We start from the raw sequence: 22,690 nt of genomic DNA, 5'->3' as shown, positions 1-22,690 counted from the left end.
GGTCGCCACCAACGAAATATAGTGATCTGCAGTTCCATTCGATGTCCTTTTTTCGTCAGCTATGTTCATGCAGATTGTTCCGAGTGGAATTTTCTTGACTCTTTTTAGTGGGGTGAGTTTAAATAGGTAGACGAACTAGGGCTTACGCTATCGAGTCTCGTGAAAGGGCTGCCATCTGAAAGTGTCGAGACAACATTGTGCCTCCTTCCCTGTTGGTACACGACCTTAGTGTCTACCGGGGTTGGTTACCCGATTTCCGCTAGGGTTGCGCGTATTCCGGTTGGTACCATGTGGAGGTAGGGATAGGAGTTGCTGTATAAGAGGCTAAGAACCACTATGGGGTCTGTTTTACGCATTAGGAAGGTACTCTCGATGGTATTATGAAAGCTCCCTTCTTCCCCACTTGCTCATGGACGCTGTAAATGGGGTTTCCAAACTCGTCGATTAAGCAAGTTTCGCATCACTTATTTTAGCCTTGCTGCTGATCCATTCTTCGGTTTCCACTTATCGCTATCCAACCTCCCAGAACTCCATTTTATCCACGTGTACTATCAATACGTAGCTTGATAATTGTACGTGCTCTCGGCAGATTTTGGGACCTAGTTACGAGGTTTTTCTTTGCGTTCGAAGTACGCACAGTAACGGAAAAGCTGCGGAAGGAGAAGTTTTGATTGCAGTTCATCGCCTCCATCAATGAAAGCGACGGTTGGTCGCCCGTTGAGCGAATATGGGTGACCGTAAAATTCTCCTGTCGTATGTAGAATATTCTTGCGTGGAATCTATTTGCCTCCATATTGCACTCGGAACTCTACACAGTAAGAAATTCAATTCCGATTTAATGCATAAAATCATGAAATCATAATATTTGAAATTCGGCGAAATCTCAATTAAACCGAAGTTTTTGAGTAATTTAAAGCAGGAACTTAAAAACTTTCAACCTAATCGCAGAAGAAATTCCTTAACTGCTAACATTCGTGGGATTCATCCAATCCCAATCAGTTCGATATACTGCCGATTGCGGCGGAATCAATTATTTGCACCGTAAAGTTCAGCAGAATTGCTAAAAGCACTGACCGCTTTATGGTGTGTTAATATTTCCCACCAACCAATAGAGTATGTACTCGAGTGCTGATGCTGTTGCTGCAACTATCGACACACAGTTTAACCAAATCCGCTGCTCCATTTGCTGGCGCTATTCAACGAAAATTATCGGTCATGTGCACATCCCGGATTTCCCCATCACGAGGCCGGGAAATGGCTAGCATGTGAAGATGACAGGCTCACCCAGACAGCATTAGTCCGTCCCGCCCAGCTGGTTTCCTATCCTCTCTAACTATCCATCCAATCCGTGGCCACCATCATCACCTGAGAGATTAATTCGATTATTACCTAGCTCGATTGTCTGCCGTGATCTTCGTTGATTGCAGCATAGGAAATGAATCCTGCGGGGCCAATTCAGCGAACCGGGGCTGTAGCTGTAGGTGTGTGTGTGTATGTGTGTGCGTGCGTGTGAACCTTTGTGCCGGCATTGTGACGTGAAGAACGGAATTGTGTTTTGTGTTTGTGTGGGCCGTCCAATGTTTCGTAAAATTGTTAATTATATGCGTTTACCCTGTTATGCTAATGAAACGGGAACATGCGAAAGGAATGATTTATGCTATTATTTATGGATGGAATGTCCCCGATTTGCTCCAAGCTTGCGACGAATAGGGAAAATGGAATATTTACCGTGATGAGTGATGGAGTAAGGTTTTGAAATATTTCGAATCGCTAGGATTATTTTGCTAGAGGAGATTTCCGTGGAAAGGTGAACCGACAAAATTGCTACCTGCGTTATTTATTCAGAGCAATGTGTTTAGCATTGTCGAGCGAGGACCTTCACGATGATGATGAATGTTTTACTCAATCACGGGTGTAGGCATAAAAACAATTGAATTATGCTGCCAAACAACCCTTGGCTGTTGTAAATGTTTCGGTTGATCCGTCTGAAGGCGGTTTACGTTTTCTACGCAGTCAAATACGAAAATGCCCTAGGATTATACGCTAACGCGCTCTGCTCGAGGAGATTCTGTTTCTGATTTATTGAATTTTATTTCGTTTGCCTTCCGTGTAAGGCGCTGAATAATCATAATGATGTGAATTTGTGGAAATTCCTTCCAAATTTGTATTAGAATAGATTTTATTAACAAGTTTTGATAAGGTTTATATTTAACTAGCTGACCCGACAAACTTCGTATTGCCACAAATTAAACTGTGTTGTACATAAATCGTGAATCTCGGATGACCCTTGTCACAATCTTGAGTTTTGCTGTTTTATTTGTATGATTTCTGTTTTATTTGTATGATTTCTGTTTTATTTGTATGAGAGTCCTTATCCCCTACCACAGGGGTGAGGGGTCTCAAACCATCATTACAAAAATTCGTGCCTCCAAAACCCCCCACATGCTAAATTTGGATCTATTTGCTTGATTAGTTCTCGAGTTATGAGGAAATTTGTATTTCATTTGTATAGGAGCCCCCCCCCCTCCTAAAGTGGGGAGGGTTTTCAATTCACCATAGAAAAAATTCTAGTCTCCAAAACCACCCACATGTAAAATTTTGTTCCATTTGCTTGAGTAGGTCTCGAGTTATGCAGAAATTTGTGTTTCATTTGTATGGGAGCCCCCCCTATGAGTGGGGAGAGGGGTCTCTAACCATCATAAGAACCTTCCCTAGCCCCAAAAACTCCTACATGCAAATTTTCACGCCGAGCGGTTCAATAGTTTTCGATTCTATAAGGAACGTAGGGGCAGACAGACAGACAGACAGACAGACAGACAGACAGACAGACAGACAGACAGACAGACAGACAGACAGACAGACAGACAGACAGACAGACAGACAGACAGACAGACAGACAGACAGACAGACAGACAGACAGACAGACAGACAGACAGACAGACAGACAGACAGACAGACAGACAGACAGACAGACAGACAGACAGACAGACAGACAGACAGACAGACAGACAGACAGACAGACAGACAGACAGACAGACAGACAGACAGACAGACAGACAGACAGACAGACAGACAGACAGACAGACAGACAGACAGACAGACAGACAGACAGACAGACAGACAGACAGACAGACAGACAGACAGACAGACAGACAGACAGACAGACAGACAGACAGACAGACAGACAGACAGACAGACAGACAGACAGACAGACAGACAGACAGACAGACAGACAGACAGACAGACAGACAGACAGACAGACAGACAGACAGACAGACAGACAGACAGACAGACAGACAGACAGACAGACAGACAGACAGACAGACAGACAGACAGACAGACAGACAGACAGACAGACAGACAGACAGACAGACAGACAGACAGACAGACAGACAGACAGACAGACAGACAGACAGACAGACAGACAGACAGACAGACAGACAGACAGACAGACAGACAGACAGACAGACAGACAGACAGACAGACAGACAGACAGACAGACAGACAGACAGACAGACAGACAGACAGACAGACAGACAGACAGACAGACAGACAGACAGACAGACAGACAGACAGACAGACAGACAGACAGACAGACAGACAGACAGACAGACAGACAGACAGACAGACAGACAGACAGACAGACAGACAGACAGACAGACAGACAGACAGACAGACAGACAGACAGACAGACAGACAGACAGACAGACAGACAGACAGACAGACAGACAGACAGACAGACAGACAGACAGACAGACAGACAGACAGACAGACAGACAGACAGACAGACAGACAGACAGACAGACAGACAGACAGACAGACAGACAGACAGACAGACAGACAGACAGACAGACAGACAGACAGACAGACAGACAGACAGACAGACAGACAGACAGACAGACAGACAGACAGACAGACAGACAGACAGACAGACAGACAGACAGACAGACAGACAGACAGACAGACAGACAGACAGACAGACAGACAGACAGACAGACAGACAGACAGACAGACAGACAGACAGACAGACAGACAGACAGACAGACAGACAGACAGACAGACAGACAGACAGACAGACAGACAGACAGACAGACAGACAGACAGACAGACAGACAGACAGACAGACAGACAGACAGACAGACAGACAGACAGACAGACAGACAGACAGACAGACAGACAGACAGACAGACAGACAGACAGACAGACAGACAGACAGACAGACAGACAGACAGACAGACAGACAGACAGACAGACAGACAGACAGACAGACAGACAGACAGACAGACAGACAGACAGACAGACAGACAGACAGACAGACAGACAGACAGACAGACAGACAGACAGACAGACAGACAGACAGACAGACAGACAGACAGACAGACAGACAGACAGACAGACAGACAGACAGACAGACAGACAGACAGACAGACAGACAGACAGACAGACAGACAGACAGACAGACAGACAGACAGACAGACAGACAGACAGACAGACAGACAGACAGACAGACAGACAGACAGACAGACAGACAGACAGACAGACAGACAGACAGACAGACAGACAGACAGACAGACAGACAGACAGACAGACAGACAGACAGACAGACAGACAGACAGACAGACAGACAGACAGACAGACAGACAGACAGACAGACAGACAGACAGACAGACAGACAGACAGACAGACAGACAGACAGACAGACAGACAGACAGACAGACAGACAGACAGACAGACAGACAGACAGACAGACAGACAGACAGACAGACAGACAGACAGACAGACAGACAGACAGACAGACAGACAGACAGACAGACAGACAGACAGACAGACAGACAGACAGACAGACAGACAGACAGACAGACAGACAGACAGACAGACAGACAGACAGACAGACAGACAGACAGACAGACAGACAGACAGACAGACAGACAGACAGACAGACAGACAGACAGACAGACAGACAGACAGACAGACAGACAGACAGACAGACAGACAGACAGACAGACAGACAGACAGACAGACAGACAGACAGACAGACAGACAGACAGACAGACAGACAGACAGACAGACAGACAGACAGACAGACAGACAGACAGACAGACAGACAGACAGACAGACAGACAGACAGACAGACAGACAGACAGACAGACAGACAGACAGACAGACAGACAGACAGACAGACAGACAGACAGACAGACAGACAGACAGACAGACAGACAGACAGACAGACAGACAGACAGACAGACAGACAGACAGACAGACAGACAGACAGACAGACAGACAGACAGACAGACAGACAGACAGACAGACAGACAGACAGACAGACAGACAGACAGACAGACAGACAGACAGACAGACAGACAGACAGACAGACAGACAGACAGACAGACAGACAGACAGACAGACAGACAGACAGACAGACAGACAGACAGACAGACAGACAGACAGACAGACAGACAGACAGACAGACAGACAGACAGACAGACAGACAGACAGACAGACAGACAGACAGACAGACAGACAGACAGACAGACAGACAGACAGACAGACAGACAGACAGACAGACAGACAGACAGACAGACAGACAGACAGACAGACAGACAGACAGACAGACAGACAGACAGACAGACAGACAGACAGACAGACAGACAGACAGACAGACAGACAGACAGACAGACAGACAGACAGACAGACAGACAGACAGACAGACAGACAGACAGACAGACAGACAGACAGACAGACAGACAGACAGACAGACAGACAGACAGACAGACAGACAGACAGACAGACAGACAGACAGACAGACAGACAGACAGACAGACAGACAGACAGACAGACAGACAGACAGACAGACAGACAGACAGACAGACAGACAGACAGACAGACAGACAGACAGACAGACAGACAGACAGACAGACAGACAGACAGACAGACAGACAGACAGACAGACAGACAGACAGACAGACAGACAGACAGACAGACAGACAGACAGACAGACAGACAGACAGACAGACAGACAGACAGACAGACAGACAGACAGACAGACAGACAGACAGACAGACAGACAGACAGACAGACAGACAGACAGACAGACAGACAGACAGACAGACAGACAGACAGACAGACAGACAGACAGACAGACAGACAGACAGACAGACAGACAGACAGACAGACAGACAGACAGACAGACAGACAGACAGACAGACAGACAGACAGACAGACAGACAGACAGACAGACAGACAGACAGACAGACAGACAGACAGACAGACAGACAGACAGACAGACAGACAGACAGACAGACAGACAGACAGACAGACAGACAGACAGACAGACAGACAGACAGACAGACAGACAGACAGACAGACAGACAGACAGACAGACAGACAGACAGACAGACAGACAGACAGACAGACAGACAGACAGACAGACAGACAGACAGACAGACAGACAGACAGACAGACAGACAGACAGACAGACAGACAGACAGACAGACAGACAGACAGACAGACAGACAGACAGACAGACAGACAGACAGACAGACAGACAGACAGACAGACAGACAGACAGACAGACAGACAGACAGACAGACAGACAGACAGACAGACAGACAGACAGACAGACAGACAGACAGACAGACAGACAGACAGACAGACAGACAGACAGACAGACAGACAGACAGACAGACAGACAGACAGACAGACAGACAGACAGACAGACAGACAGACAGACAGACAGACAGACAGACAGACAGACAGACAGACAGACAGACAGACAGACAGACAGACAGACAGACAGACAGACAGACAGACAGACAGACAGACAGACAGACAGACAGACAGACAGACAGACAGACAGACAGACAGACAGACAGACAGACAGACAGACAGACAGACAGACAGACAGACAGACAGACAGACAGACAGACAGACAGACAGACAGACAGACAGACAGACAGACAGACAGACAGACAGACAGACAGACAGACAGACAGACAGACAGACAGACAGACAGACAGACAGACAGACAGACAGACAGACAGACAGACAGACAGACAGACAGACAGACAGACAGACAGACAGACAGACAGACAGACAGACAGACAGACAGACAGACAGACAGACAGACAGACAGACAGACAGACAGACAGACAGACAGACAGACAGACAGACAGACAGACAGACAGACAGACAGACAGACAGACAGACAGACAGACAGACAGACAGACAGACAGACAGACAGACAGACAGACAGACAGACAGACAGACAGACAGACAGACAGACAGACAGACAGACAGACAGACAGGTAGGGTAATTTGGGGGAATTTGGACACCCTGAGCAAATCACCTATTATTCCAAAATCTATGTATCAAAACTCAAAAAAGTTGAATCGTATACTGAGATTTACTTGTTTTCTGCTTACCAGCGGAGTTTTACAATTGTATCTAGCTTAGTTTTGCTAAACTATGTTAAAATAAAAATAATGATTTTTTGGCATCAAAATTTTGTTTGGGGTGATATGGACAACGTGTAAAAAACTATTGTTTTTAACGAAATAACATATTGTGGCTCATAGCAGATAACTTAGGAACATATATTAACTAGTAATAGTGTTTCGACCTTAATTCCGCCTATCTGAGTGGAAGAGCCAATTCATAAATTATACCAATATCATTTTGGTTTTTTCGCAAGTAAACAAATCCATACTTCGATGAATCTAGATCTTATTTAAAGTCTTATTCCACATTTGCTACATGCAAGTGCTCCTGCATTAGTTCCTGGTGGCTCAGAGAGGGTAATAAAATCTAAGGCTGAAGATAGAATGACAGTTCGACATAACGATAGGGATAAAATACTTATGATAACTCAAAAATCACAGATTTTGACATAAAACGACCAGAGAAATATTCCATTCAGTATGTTCTCAAACACATCAAAACCCGATTATTAAAAGCCCTGATTTTGTTGCGAATGTCCCCTTTGGCAATCATACATTATTGGGATTGTAAATACTCTCAAATACTCAAAATCCATTCTTGTCTATAATGGTCTTTTCGGAGAATTATTTTTTTGTACTTTTACGGGATTTAGAATCAATTCGATCGAAGAAATGGTTCAAAATCAACTTGACCATTTCACCCCAAAAAAACTGTTCATTTCACCCCAAACAGCATACAACAATTTGAGTTTAAAAAATTGGATTTATTTTTATACAATCTAGCTATAATTTTCTATCAAACAGTTTCTCTTATGTAGCCAAACAGATCTGCACTGCACAATGATTTGAAAAGTTTGTTAAATCACTGGAAAAACCTTAAAACCTAGAGCATAAAAATTACATCTGGTGTCGTTTAAGGCAGTTGTTTTGTTTACGTTTACATTTGGCAACACCTGTCAAAGTTAAGCCCAATTTTTTTACGTGAATAATGGTGTAAGAAGATAAGGAAGTAGTTGATAATAATGGGAAAGCAGAGATACTGTTACTTTCCGAGATAAAGCACCTGTCCATTTTACCCCAGGTGTCCAAATCACCCCAAACGACCCTATAGATTCCTAATAATTTTTTTACATTGCATTTTATCACTAATTAGCGTCTATTTAATATTTTTTATATTATAAAATCGTGTCTTTGTTTTGCGTTGCTCTCAAACACAAAGGAATGTTATACAGCCTTTTAAACAACATCTAGTATATCAATAACTGCACAAACAAACACTCTATGCAGCATTTTGTTTTATACCATAAACCCATTGAATCCACTCAACAATCAACATAATCTCCCGGCATCATCCCGTCACTTCACTTGATAACATCAGCAGATTGCACCGATATTGATCAACAGCACATATTTGTGCATGCGTAAATTTGGAACTTTTACTCTTTACGATCTACCAATGCAATTGAATTTCGTGCAATGTACAGGATTCGAAAATTAATTTTAAACGAAATGCACAGAATACGGAAAGTAATGCGATTTGAATACGGAATTAAATGGAGAGCTCTACATTTTTGCATGCACAAATGTCCCCATTATTATTGGTACGGTTGTTGCGGGAGACGAACTTTCTCATTAGTCTAAACTATTTTCACCATTCTGACCGAGTTCGGGCTGACAATGGTTTTCGATGTAAAAAGTTGCCTCGTCTTACGCTCCTGTACATAGAGCTGTGGAGCTTGCGAAGAAAAGCTATTGTTCTAACCGTAAGCAACCGCGTAATGGCAGGAAGTACGACAAGCGGTGAGCCTCAATAAGCTGAAATTTATGCCTTCCATCACCCACTGCAGCTGGTGTAGTTAGTCAGGTAGGTACCCACTGTTACCTATACTCTGCTGCTAAGCTTTTTCATGGTATAACATCTGAGTGCTTTGTTCTCCCAGCGTGCGATGGAAATAAGTTGAGGTGTTGATCCTCTCACCTGACGTACCAACCTTGCCTGTGCCAAAATTTTCCTACTCAGTTTTGGTAGGAAAAGTGCATTTGTTTGCCCTAACATGTGATCTAACCGTCTTAGAGTTGACCCACTTGTAACTGTTGTCATGCAGTATATTCTGTTGAGAAAAAAGTTTCTTATTCTACTAAGACGCTCAAACAACAAACTTTAGTTAGACGTTAGGTCATTTAATCACGAGAATATTTCCGGCAGCAATTCCTATTGACAACAATACCAGTTTTTATTTTGGTTGAAACACACAACAAAAGTTCATTTTCTTTTAAACCAAATATTTCTCACATCACCAACCTCCCTCTGCCAATGTGTTCGAGTTCTCTTTCAGGCAGGAGCTGGATGTGAAATGTCACCACCCACCCGCCCGCCAGCTGGGTTGTGGTTTGGACTTTCACACAGCCTTTGACCACCAAAGACTATGCGCAGGCATAGGTACGGAAACATGTGTGTGCCTTCCAGTTCACTAGAGCAGAGTTCCGAACATCAACTGGGCAAAACTGTGAGTTGATATCAGTTGTGGACTAGGAACTAAGTTTGTTTGGATTCTCAGAAAATGGTCAGCCACCCCAAAGCGAGCTGGTTTCTGTCTGTTTGCTTTGAACTTTTCCTGGGCCGAAAAGGATACCGTGTAAGCAAACATTGCTAGCTTTTGTAAGATTAAAAGTAACCGTAGTTTAGAATATTTATGTTAACCGTGTAGATAAGATTTATCCAGGTATTTTCAACAAATTAAATATTACCGATTCGTAAGGAGCAATCTATTTTCAATTCTGGCAAGCGCCTAAGTAAACACTAATAGTTAATAATGAGAAAAGTAATATTTGTTTATAGGTAGATGATGCAGTTCGGCACTGGTGTGCCCAGGCTGGGCCACACTGAAGCACGTGTCGCAACCTTCTCTTTAAAATTCAGTATAAAACAAAATAATTTCTGTAATCCAGAATTCCGCAGTTTTTAACTTTATCTGCCACTAGTTTTGAGGCAAATAAATAACAGCATTTATGAACTCAGTAAGCTGAAGGTGATTTTTCATGTAAAATTGGCCGCTGAATCCGAAAATGTGGTCAGAAAAATTTAAAGTAGGATAGTTTTTGAGATATGCATTAAAGTGGAAATTTTGTTTAAAGAAAAAAAGTACATGCACATAAAAACAAATTTCTCCGGCTGCGGTGCACCAATTTTAAATCTCTTTTTTCCATATTAAAGAAGAGAAAATTTGCTATTAAGTAGTTGAACTTCATTTTTCTGTAAGAATAATAGTACCGTCATCCGGGGATACTTGCAACACCGGGGTTACTTGCAACACTTTGGCGCATCGCGCTTTTGACAGCTCTAACGCATTTGTTTGTTAACATAACCATTTATACCCAATGCCATTTTAAAGAAGGGATGTTTACCTATTGTTTAGTTAAGTTTAATCCGTTATATCATTGTTTTGCTTGTTTTTATACGGTTGGAAAGTATAAAACAAAATAATTTCTGTAATCCAGAATTCCGCAGTTTTTAACTTTATCTGCCACTAGTTTTGAGGCAAATAAATAACAGCATTTATGAACTCAGTAAGCTGAAGGTGATTTTTCATGTAAAATTCAATTTCACTTTCAGAGTAGGAAAAATGGATGTGCAAAGTTGCGTCAGTTCATTGACATGGAATTATTATTTATTGTTTGGTTCCTGTACACAATAAGTGCGTCATATAAGCTAGCAAATGGCAACTTTGAGCTAAGTTTATATTTTGAACTTGGAGAAGAAACGATGAATTCGTGTTGTTACTTCCAATATGACGCGGCTTGCAGCACTTGTAAAAATGAAAATTATCGTAATAGACAGTATGTAGAAAGCAAGTTTGCATCTGTACGATGTTATTTTGTCTACCACCATCTCCAGAAAAATTAAAATTGTGAAAAATTCCACGTGCCTTGAAACGGCAATTTGGAGTTCGCCGACATGCTGCGTTTTCACCGAATATCTTGAAAAAAGCGATAGACGAAATTGGGAAACAAAAAACGCCTCCAGTATCTCTTGTTTTACTACAAATATATTCAAAATATCTCAAAATAGTCATTCGCGGTTTGAAATCAGATATAAAATCATAAGAAACGCAAAATCAGAAAAGTGTTGCAAGTAACCCCGTTTACTGGGTAACTTGCAACACCCCTATTTTCGGTTCATTGTACAGATTCATTTAGTTTATATTTTTTCTCAATATCATAAATCAAAAGTACTCACCACTATACAAGTTTTGGCTACTTACACTTCGAGCTAAACGGTATACTTCGACAGTTATACTAAGTCAAAGTTCAAAAGTGTTGCAAGTATCCCCGGATGACGGTACTGCAGATATTTGAAAATTTGTTCACAACAAAACAAAAAAGAACGCAGTTTTTTGGAATCTCAGTGACTGATGAGCAGATAAAACCTTAGTCTAAAAGAATATAATAATTTGAATGAATTCAAGTCAGTTATCAACAAGATAGGGGATGATATTCCGATGGAAGTAGTGCGTGCCGCGTATAAAGACTTCAAAAACCGTTTGAAGCCTGTTATCTAGGCAAAAGGTGATTCAAAAGGCAAAAGGCGAATGTTTGTTGCGTTCTGTATCTATGGTTAAACAACTTCTAAAACTAAAATTCGAAATTAATTCTTTATTTACAAAAATATATCACTTTGTTTTTGTTCGAATACATATGTGTCACACTGTAATTACAATTTCAAGTTAGATTTCATGTCTCACTTTAAAACTTTATAAGTTCAATTTCAAGTCCGATTTCAAATCCAGTTTCAAGTCCAATTTAAAACCAATTTAAATTAATTTCTAATTTTAAATTCAGTTTTAGGCTAAGTGATGGTGGAAAACGCCAAAGGAAAGTGGGCTTCTCCTGAAAAAAAAACGGGACAGGAAAGAGCACGGGGAAAATGTGACAAAAACTGGACAAACAGGGTAGAAAAAGAGGTGAAACGCGAAAGAGAACCACAACGAAAACTGGTATCGAAAGAAAAATCGAGAAAGAAAGGGAGTAAAACGCGGTGTACGGAGAGAAAAAAATAAAAAAAAAAAAGAAAAAAACAAGAAGAGACAAAAACAGAGGAGACTGGACAGAATGGAAAAGAAAAGATTTCTACTTTGAGAGAAACGTAGAAAACGAGAGAATGAGAAAAGAGTAGAAAAAACGATAAATAAAACAAGGAATTTAATTCCATTTGGCCGGCCGCCAGCACAGCTAGGGCTATATGGGTATATATAAAACAAGGAAAACGAGCAAGAAAATGAAAAGAAAAATTAAATAGAACAGGGGGGAATTAAATTAAAAGAAAGCAGAAAAGTTGAGAAACAAAAACAGAAAAGAGGAAGATGGAGAGAAAAAAGAAAAGCAAGACGTGACATCCAGGAGGAAAAGCGGCGAAAAAACGGAACAGACGAAGACGAAAAAACAAAGGACATAACGCGACAGGAAACAAAAAACGAGAATGGAAAAAAGAAAAACGATCCAGAAAATAAGCACAAATGGAAGAAAAAAGACGTAAAACGGAACAGAAAATAGAAAACAAGAGGAATGAAAAACAAAACAAGAAAAAGGGAAACTGCGGGCAGAAAAAAGCGAGAATAAGAGGGAACAAGAGGAAAACGAGACAAATAAAGGGAAAACGGGACAGGAAAGAACATTCGACAACACTGAGAAAGGCAGTGGTTTGCAACTCGCGATGTGAAACTACGTGAAATCAAAGCCGATACTAGTCGTTGGATCGACCGAGAGCTCGTTAACCAAATAGGCCGTACGCGACCAACGCATACGAACGAATGGAACGATAGTCGACGTCCGACATATAATACTGTACTGTAGAAAATACGAGAACGCGAGTCAAAAACATGAAATGAATTCTACTAGCCTCCAGCAAGCACTTGACAACGAAAACGAAAATGAAAGAAAAATAGTGAATTACCTCAAAGAAACAGGACTATACAAACAGTTGTAGATGGATGATAAAACCTTTTAACAGACACGAATGCACCGGAAGGAGTAAAATGTCTCTAACAAACAAACAAACAAACAACACGTGATAAGAAATAAACGTGGAAGAAAAGGGGAAAAACGAGACAAGAAAGGGAACACGAAACAGAAAACAAGAAAAAGGAGCAAGAAGAAGAAGAGAGAGAAAGAGAGAGAGAGTGCGCGCGCGTGTGTGTGTGTGTGTGTGTGTGTGTGTGTGTGTGTGTGTGTGTGTGTGTGTGTGTGTGTGAGAGAGAGAGAGAGAGAGAGAGAGAGAGAGAGAGAGAGAGAGAGAGAGAGAGAGAGAGAGAGAGAGAGAGAGGGAGGGATGCGGGTAAACGATAAGAAGTCAAATGGCATATATTAAGAAAGATGGGAAAATGGGAATGCGATAGGAAAATGGGACAGAAACAAATAGAAACGAAACGAGAAATTACCACCAAAAACTAGAAAGAAAAAGACGTAAAACGGAAGATAGAAAAGGAAAATCGAGGATTAATAGAAAAAAGTGGAACTAAAAACAGAAGGAACGCGATAAAAAAGAAAAATGGGGCATCTTAAGGAGGGAATATGGAACAAGCAAAGGCGAAAAACAAAAAGGCACATGAAAAGAGTTAGTTAAAGGCGAAAACTGGCCTCAAAAAAAGAAAATGGAAAGAGAAAACACTGAAAACAGGAGAGAAAACTACAAAAAAAATGCGTAAAAAACATAACAGGAGAAAAAGTGCGTTTGGTGAGAAGAATAGTAGACTGGATGAAACTGGGAAATTTCGATATGAGGACAAAAATATATTGGGTCGTTCAATGGCAAGTGTGACTCCAACCAATACTCTCTCGGTTGGTACCCGAGTGTTTTGGCAATTAAACTATCGCTGCACCCTTCTATTAGTTATTCTCATATTGCCATTTAACGACCAATATATTTTTGTCCTTGTATCGAAATTTCCTAGTTTCATCCAGTCTACCATTCTTCTCACCAAACGCTCTTCCACTTTACAAAAAAGTTTACGTTTACAAGTCAGAGATTCGTAAAACATAAAAACCAATAGGAGTGAGAATAAGAAAAAATAAAATAGGAAACAAATAATAACGGAACAATGAAGAAGAAAACATGGAACAGAAAAAACGAAAGGAAAAGAGGAAAAACGGAAGAAAAAGGAAAAAAGACAGAGAAAACCCCAAGAAAACAGTGCAAAAAAGAAGACAATAGGTAACAAAAATTGCACGTTTGAGCCCAATTTCAAACCTAATCTAATTTCCTTTTTAAGTTTAATTTGGAGTAAAATTTAAACTCTGATTTCGTGTCCAATTTCTAGTGCAATTTGATTTTTTCTAGAAAGGGAGGAAGTGTCTGAAGCGAAGAATGATGAATTGGATGAACTACAAAATTTAGATATAGATCCAAAATATATTGGGCTGTGCACAGGTGGGACTCGCGCCCACGCTATTTCGGTTGGTACCCGAATGTTTTACTCACTAAACTACTACCGCCCGTTATATTAGGTAGTCTAATAGGGTACCAGAGGGTATTTTCAGCATGCTATTAAATTCAGCCTACATTGCTTTTCTTTTGCGTATTCCCAAATAAAAACTGTGCCCCTGTATTATAATACTGTACGAATGTGCCACTCGTAGGCTTTAATGTGCCATAACTATTTTTAAAAAAGTAATTTGCGGATTTTTATTCAATAAATATCAAAACAACTTTTTCTCCACTAGCACGTAATTAGGCCGAAAAAAATAGAAGCAATCGCCACTCTCCATGATGGTTTAGAAAACACACAATTATGTTCACGCTAACTCATTCTAGCAATGATCGCAGCAATCTCATCATTTCCCGCGACTATAACGCATATTTAAAACCATTTTATTAAGACCACGGTGCACTCAGATATTCAGTAAATGTTATCCAGTCAATTGGTAAGAAAATCTTGTTTCGAATAAATACAGTTTCAACGTAATTCATTAAGCTACTGCTTAACGACTGCCATGACCGTATGACTGACTGGCTACTGACTGTATGACAGCATTTTGTTTCTACCGCCGACCAGGTGACTCTTATCTACTCGGTCAGTGCGACAGCAACAAGCAGTGCGTTGCCGACAGTCGATCCGGCAAGTCTCGTAATTAAACCTATTTACTTGTATATGACTTTATACGCGGTCGTGGTGTATAGTATTTTGGAAAGAAAGGAAGTGAGTGATGCGAAAAATTCCAGTTCCAGTTCATCCAAAGAATCCTTGTCGCAGGAGCGCTTGCCGGCAATACACTGTTTGTTTCTGAGAACAGTGATACAAAAATAATATCGTCGCATAGGAGTGTGTGGAGCGTATGGGAATGATCGAATTGGGAGAATAAAACAAAACTAGGTATTGGACTGCCTAACATAACGGGCGGCAGTAGTTTAATGAGGAAAACATTTGGGTACCAGCCGAGAGAGCGTGTGTGCAAGCCCCACCTGCCATTGCACAACTCAATATATTTGTTTTGTATATCAAAGTTTTCCTGTTCATCCAATTAATCATTCTTCGCATCAAAAACTTCCCCTTTTTTCAAAAAAGTTTGCGTCCTGACCACGTTTAGTCATGTAAGAGTAAATGAAAAAAAAAAAATAATTTCAAGTGCAATTTTAAATCAAATTTTAAGTACAATTTCAAGTTCGATTTAACTCTAATTTTAAGCAGAGTTGTGAAGCCCACACTCATTCTTACGAACACGCCGGCATAAGCATGCCTTTAAAGCTCCCGCTCTTATTTCTTCATACACTGCAACGAGTTTTTGCGATTGTGTGCTTAGCTAACAGCTACAGTCGGCGCTCGTCGTCCGTAGTTGCAGCCCGATCTGCTGATACCGATTATTCACGACGACTCCCGCCCGTGGGTAGAATCGAGGGCGAAGATGAAGATGAAGAAGAAGAAAAAAGTAATGCAAACATTTATATACCAGTGCGCCACCAGCCTCACGGGCTGCTGATTCCCCACGAATTTTTTGATTCGGGAATAAGCTATGCAGGAAGACGATGTGAAGATGTGCGAGCGAGAGTGTGTGGGTAGCAGAATGTCTGCACACAGCACCGGCGGCTGTTTCTTTTACACCTGCGTGTGCGGCGTAAGCGTTGAATCAAAAACACCCCAGCTAACATTTTCGTACGTATATCAAAGTGAAAAATGAGAAATATGTACCGATATATATCTTGAAAAATCGCACTAGATGCACGAAACCAGCATATGCGTACTATTTTGGAGGCGATATACGTACTGCAGGTTATTCGTAAATAATTCACATTCATAACTATTTGTATACGATGAGATCCGACCCAACATGATTAGTTCCATAATGTTGTACAATTCTATGACGAAAATCGTATGTAAATCAGTCGTCATCATTTTGTACGATTGAATAGAAACTAGGGTGCTATTTAATAAGCTTTGTGTACGATTCCGATTTTATTTAGAGAAATTTTAGATGATTTTCATATATTGATATACGATTTGTGGTTTGCTGGGACTCCATTAAGAGGACTGTCAACTCTGCTAAAAGTTGAGAGACAGCAACAGCAATGCTATCTACCGAGTTATAGTTGAACTAACACATACTATTGTGTGTATATTAAAATAAACACGTATGCAATGCATTGCCACGCTCGCACGCATCTTTTCCCACCAATACATATACACACAACTTCAACTTTCGTCGGAAGGGATGCGCTGTTGCTTCTATTACTTGTCATTTGTATGAGCGCGAGAAAGAGATCCCAGTCTTCTTCATGGAATGTTTTTGGTTGAATGCTATGTTTCCCATACTCTTTCGCGTGTGAGCAGGCATGGTTGACTTCTCGCTCGATTCGTCACATTGATTTTAAGTAAAATTTCAAACTCAACTTTCAGTTCAGTTTTTAGGCTGAATTGTTCCAAACTCAAGTCCAACTTCATATCGAATTTCATGTCAAATTTAAAGTAAAGATGAAAGTTCAATTTTAGCTCCAATTCTAAGTCTAATTTAATTACAATGTCAAGTTCAGTTTTAGCCATTTGGTAGTGTAATTTGAAGTCCCATAGCAAGCCAAATTGAAAATTTACATATCTAGTAATAATAAAATTGAGTCAGTGAAATTTTCGAAATTCTCCAACGCCAAATTTTGAATTTAATTGTAAGGCCAATTTCCAACTTGATGAAAGGTCAAGCTTAAAGTCTAAAATGGTCCAATTTGAAGTTCAGTTTCATACCAAATCGAAAAAAAATCGAAATTCAAGTTCAATTTTGAATCCATTTTCAATTCCAGTTTCAAGTTTAAGTTCAAATGCTAATCAAAGTTCGAATTGAAATCCAATTGCGAATCGACTGTCAAGTCCTACGTAAATCTAATTTCAAATCCAATCTAAAGTCCTCCAGCGTGTCCAGGTTGGGCCATGTAACTCGTAAAAAAAAACCTCATGGTGTAACTCGAAATTTCGCAGTTTTTGACTTCATCGGTTGACGGTGGATTTCTGAAAGAGCACTGCCCAACGTTCTGTTTTTGTCAGGGCACGCCAGTGTCCTGGATAAACCCGAATTTTATTATTCATTGAGAATAAAATGAATTCTTATAACTTGATTATCCTCAAAATGTAAGTGGTCCTAATTATTTTTTGCATGCACTCGATATTTAGAAGTTGCTTGATTGTCATAGTTCTTACCTTGTCAAATGCCATCGGCCGCGAAAGCCGCTCGATTCCGGTTTGCACGTTAGCAGCGATAGTGCCGCTACCACCCTGGTTGATCGGTGTTGCTGTGGTGCTGCTGGCGGAAAGGATCAGCTGCTGCTGTTGGCTAGCCGTGGGTAGTGACGAAACTAGCTGTAGTTGTGTGGGATGGTATGGTTGCAATTGTAACTGTGATTGAGGCTGTGAATATGTCATCTGCGTTTGTTGAAGTTGTTGTGCTGTTGCCGCTGCTGTCAGTACCATTGTGGGTGGAGGTGACTGTGGTTGGTGTTGCTGCTGTTGTAAACTGTGTTGCTGCTGCAGAAGTTTGCCTCCATCTCGGTCCGGTGGCAGCACACCAGGCGGTTCCATGGCCACCAGGGGCAACACTTTGTGGCTGTCCGAGAGCACGGCTGGATAGTATCGTTACGGCCTAGCGGCTTTCAGTAGTACCGGTGTGTTGTATAGTAAAAGTAGTTATCGATTGCTGTCGGTGTGTTTTTACTTTAGTGCCACCCCGTAAGAGGCACTAAGTTGACGTTGGTTTCAGTGTATGCATTGGGATAAAGACTCAGCCGAACTCCATTGTGTGTGCGTTAGAAGAGAAGTCTGGAAGCAGGAAACTAGCAGTTACAATCGGAATTCCGGTGACAGAACTAGCTTACCTAGTAGCATTGAAAGCACAGTTAATCGACTGCAGTATGCTTGAGACTGTGTACTGTGTCTGCACGGGTAACTATCCTGGCTTCTTCGGTTTGTTTCGATTGCGTGTTTTGTTTTTGCTCACTGACGCCGATGATATCGTGTGGCTTCGTCTTCCACTGGATTTCCTCCGCAGAGTGAATAGTAGTTGTAGTGCTGTCGCTTCAGCTGTGGTGCTAGTTGGTGTCGCTTTGAACCCGTCCTTCTTCTTCGATTTCTCGAAGAAATCAGTGCGTGACGGAAGCTGGGGGGGCTGCGACCGGAAGGACAGACAGAGATCTGCGGTTGGCGGTTCGAGCCCCTGGCCCATCTCGATGTCACCCCCACATCTATCTGAAATAGAACGTAAAGAGAAATGTTAGTTCAGGTTCAGTATGGAAAACATTTCAGCTAAAATTTTATTGGCCATATTGTACTGTCTGTTCGACAAGCGAATGAAAAGTTCATCCATCAATCAAGAAGCGCTATCATCTCGCATCGAAAAGTGACGACGGAAATTTTCCAATAAATTTCCACATACAGATTCGTCCTGTGCTCGCGCTGGACTGGGATTGCGGTGACGAGGGACGGAAGAGTCAACCGGCAACAGTGAATTTAATAGCGAATAGCATTGGCTTCAAAGCACACTCCGACGGATGATGGTGGTTCCTTTGAAAAGCACCCCGCAGGGCGGTTGTGGTGGGGCCTACTGGGTAAGTGCCGATTGATACGCACGTGCTTTATCCGGCATTGTTTACACTGCCGGAAAACGAACAGTCATACCGATGCGATGATAGGTATAGAGTTGCATGCAGCCCGGGTACGCGATTGGAAGCTACCGACCGTAACCCAGTCATTTAGAGAGTGAATTTTCCTCAGGGAAGGCTCGATGCGATGATACTGATTCCTGATGGCGCGGTAACGATACAGCTCAGCTGGGATTAAAATCATGGTGCTAAACCTGGTTGCATGCCCACCTGTAGATAGGCAAAGTCTTTGGGGTTAGAGTGCAACACTAAATTTTTTGAGAATATATTTTGTAGACAAATTTTAATAGATTCATTTCAAATGATCAACGTTGCAATTTTATGTAATATTATACATAATATACTTTTTTCCTCTCCAGCGCCACTGACGATGATTGCCACTACCCGTTGATGGGTGAAACGACGTGGCAAATCTCCGGCAGTTTATATTTATATCGGGGAAAGTAGAAACGTGGCAATCAGTCCCACACCGAGTGATACGGTCAAATCTCAAGTTGATTTCAGTGGGATTAAATGTTTTTAGCTTCGCGCATTTGCCAGCAGTAGCCGGAGGAGCACTTTGCGTATTTACACAGCTTGAAAGTCTCTGGGGCTCTAGATCTACGGCGGCTCACGTCACGTCGTTAATAGCGATTCACCGGAACGGCTGTAAGAATTTTACTTTTTCCAAACAGCTGCGATTTCTTGAACCATTATTATTATTGCTTTTTTTATTTGCAGTTTTTCCGATGTTTTAATGAAAGACTGTGTCTCACGGGAGTTATGTAAATGGAATCAAAGTCGAATAATGCGGAAGTAAAGAAAAGTGGCCGGGTTTTGAGCGCTTGTAACTTCATAACATCGTTATACATTTGCCATATTTTTGTATCAACTGATAAAAGATTGTTCAGCGAATTAATACCCATACAGAATTATATTATAGACTATAGACAAATTTGTGCATCGTGACTGATCAAAGTCAATTATTCATTTAACCCTAGAGCGGTCGCGCTAGTGTACTGCGATTTCGTTGGCTTCAGTTTCAGAAAAACGTAGCCAAGCCAGACCATCTCAATTACTTTTTCCTAGTGAACCAAGACGAAGTTGATATCCGGAAAGTAAACCGTATCGAATAAGTACACAGCCACCTCTACTCTTAAATCAGTTTTCTCCATCAGTCACCAAAATCCAATCAAAACTGATGTCGCGTACGAACACGCTTCATCTATTTTCATTCATATTGCGTCTCATAGTTAACCCCTCTAAGGCTGTGAACCATTTCGCGAAATTTTTAACTTTTTGGTTAAAATTTGACAGTTCAATGGTTTTCCGAAAATAACCCTGCTCTGAAGCATGGTTAGTTTTAACCAAGTTCTGAGAGCCAATGAGGTATGCACAGGTGAGGAAGAGAGCTGCGACAAGTTTCACTGATTTTTCGTTGGATTTTTTTTATATTGGTATGAAATAATAAATAATAATAAATAATAATAAATTTGTTCAAACAACCCGGGTTGAAATGAGATGAATTTTATCTGTCAAATAAAAGCAAATGAACATCAAAAATTTCTCCGATTTTAACTCGGACAGAAAAAACAACATTTTCATCCTCACCTTATATGCTCTCATTGAGCAAAAAATCTGAAGGGTTGTGTACAAGACACGACCGCATATATAGGTGACGCAGGACTACATAAGTCTCTTTGTAGTGATAGTAGCATGTATTCATGCTTATAATCATTCGATTCTTCATATATACGCGCTAAATGCAACATATATACATGCTACATGCGTTGTATGTAACATTTATCAAAGTAGTAACATTGCATACGTTGAATTCTCAAAAGATTGTGCATTTGAAAACAATTTAACAAAATCAAGAACTCAAACTGTTGCTTTCCTGCTACCTTACTGAAATTAAAGATTGTTTTTATTACCCATGGTTCCCCACGTTGAAGGGATTTCACCAATGCAATCCTATTTTATTAACAGCACAGCTTTTCACTACACTTCTAATGAAACGGCAAGCATGCGTATTCATACAGAGTCGTATTTTAACCGAACACTACAGTTGTAGCACATTTTTCCAACACAGATATCAAATTCGCCGAGATTTATTCGTCTCGCAGTAAAGAATTTGCGATCTGTTGGGGCGACGAACTTCTGTCATTTTTTCTGACACACTTCCCTAACACAGACATCAAATTGGACTAGGTTTAATCGCGTTCGTAAGAAATCTGTTGGCACGAGGGGGCTTTGTCACTCTTTCTGGCGTACTTCCCAAGCAAGGACATCAAAATGGTCTAGGTTTAATCGCGGTGTTAAGAAATCTTGTTGAAATGAGAATGAGGAAACTTTGTCACTTGTTTTGACTTACTTCCCAAGCACAGATATCAAATTGGTGTAGGTTTAGATCATCCTAAAGAATCTTCCAACCAATCACGAAGCGAGTATTCTGGTAAAACATAGGTTCATCATTTTCAATTTTTCAATAGTTCAACATCAAGAATCCATACTTTCCTTCATTTGGGCCAATTCTTAGAAGATTTTCCAATCGATTGGTGTAAGAATATTGAAAATCGATCGGAAAACCGCTGAGCTATTGGCGCTCAAAACCTTTCATTTTTCGTGACGCTCGCATTTTTCGATTTTTTGGAATGACACCCTATCTCAAAACTTGCCGTAAGACGTAGTCTTACGTCAAAATTGGAATTGGATTGGAAAATCTTCTAAGAATTGGCCCAAATGAAGAAAAATGTGCATTCTTAATGTTTAACTATTGAAAAATTGAAAATAATGAACCTATGTTTTACCAGAATTCTCGCTTCGTGATTGGTTGGAAGAATCTTTACGATGATCTAAACCTATCCCAATTTGATATCTGTGCTTGGGAAGTAAGCCAAACAAGTGACAAAGTTTCCTCATTTCAACAAGATTTTTTAACACTGCGATTAAACCTAGACCATTTTGATGTCCTTGCTTGGGAAGTACGCCAGAAAGACTGACAAAATCCCCTCGTGCCAACAGGTTTCTTATGAACGTGATTAAACCTAGTTCAATTTGATGTCTGTGTTAAGGAAGTGTGCCAGACACAAGTTTGTTGTCCCAACAGATCGCAAATTCTATACTGCGAGACGATTAAACCTAGGC

At 41.2% G+C, this 22,690-nt stretch overlaps 1 protein-coding gene across 1 annotated transcript in view; it reads right to left on the bottom strand.

Moving 5' to 3' along the window:
• The window catches only part of LOC128745164 (uncharacterized), a 44,632-nt gene extending 25,543 nt beyond the window's left edge, over positions 1–19,089 (bottom strand). Inside the window, exons 1-2 of the mRNA XM_053842177.1 lie at positions 18,782–19,089; positions 18,111–18,725 (exon numbers count right to left, since the gene is read on the bottom strand). Coding sequence (XP_053698152.1) covers positions 18,111–18,488 — 378 coding nt within the window. The 5' untranslated portion in view covers positions 18,489–18,725; positions 18,782–19,089. The remainder of the gene's footprint in view (positions 1–18,110; positions 18,726–18,781) is intronic.
• Positions 19,090–22,690: the final 3,601 nt, after the last annotated feature.

Source organism: Sabethes cyaneus, chromosome 1 (assembly GCF_943734655.1).
Source record: "Sabethes cyaneus chromosome 1, idSabCyanKW18_F2, whole genome shotgun sequence".
Lineage (NCBI taxonomy): Eukaryota > Metazoa > Arthropoda > Insecta > Diptera > Culicidae > Sabethes > Sabethes cyaneus.
This window is presented reverse-complemented; position numbering and strand designations above follow the sequence as displayed.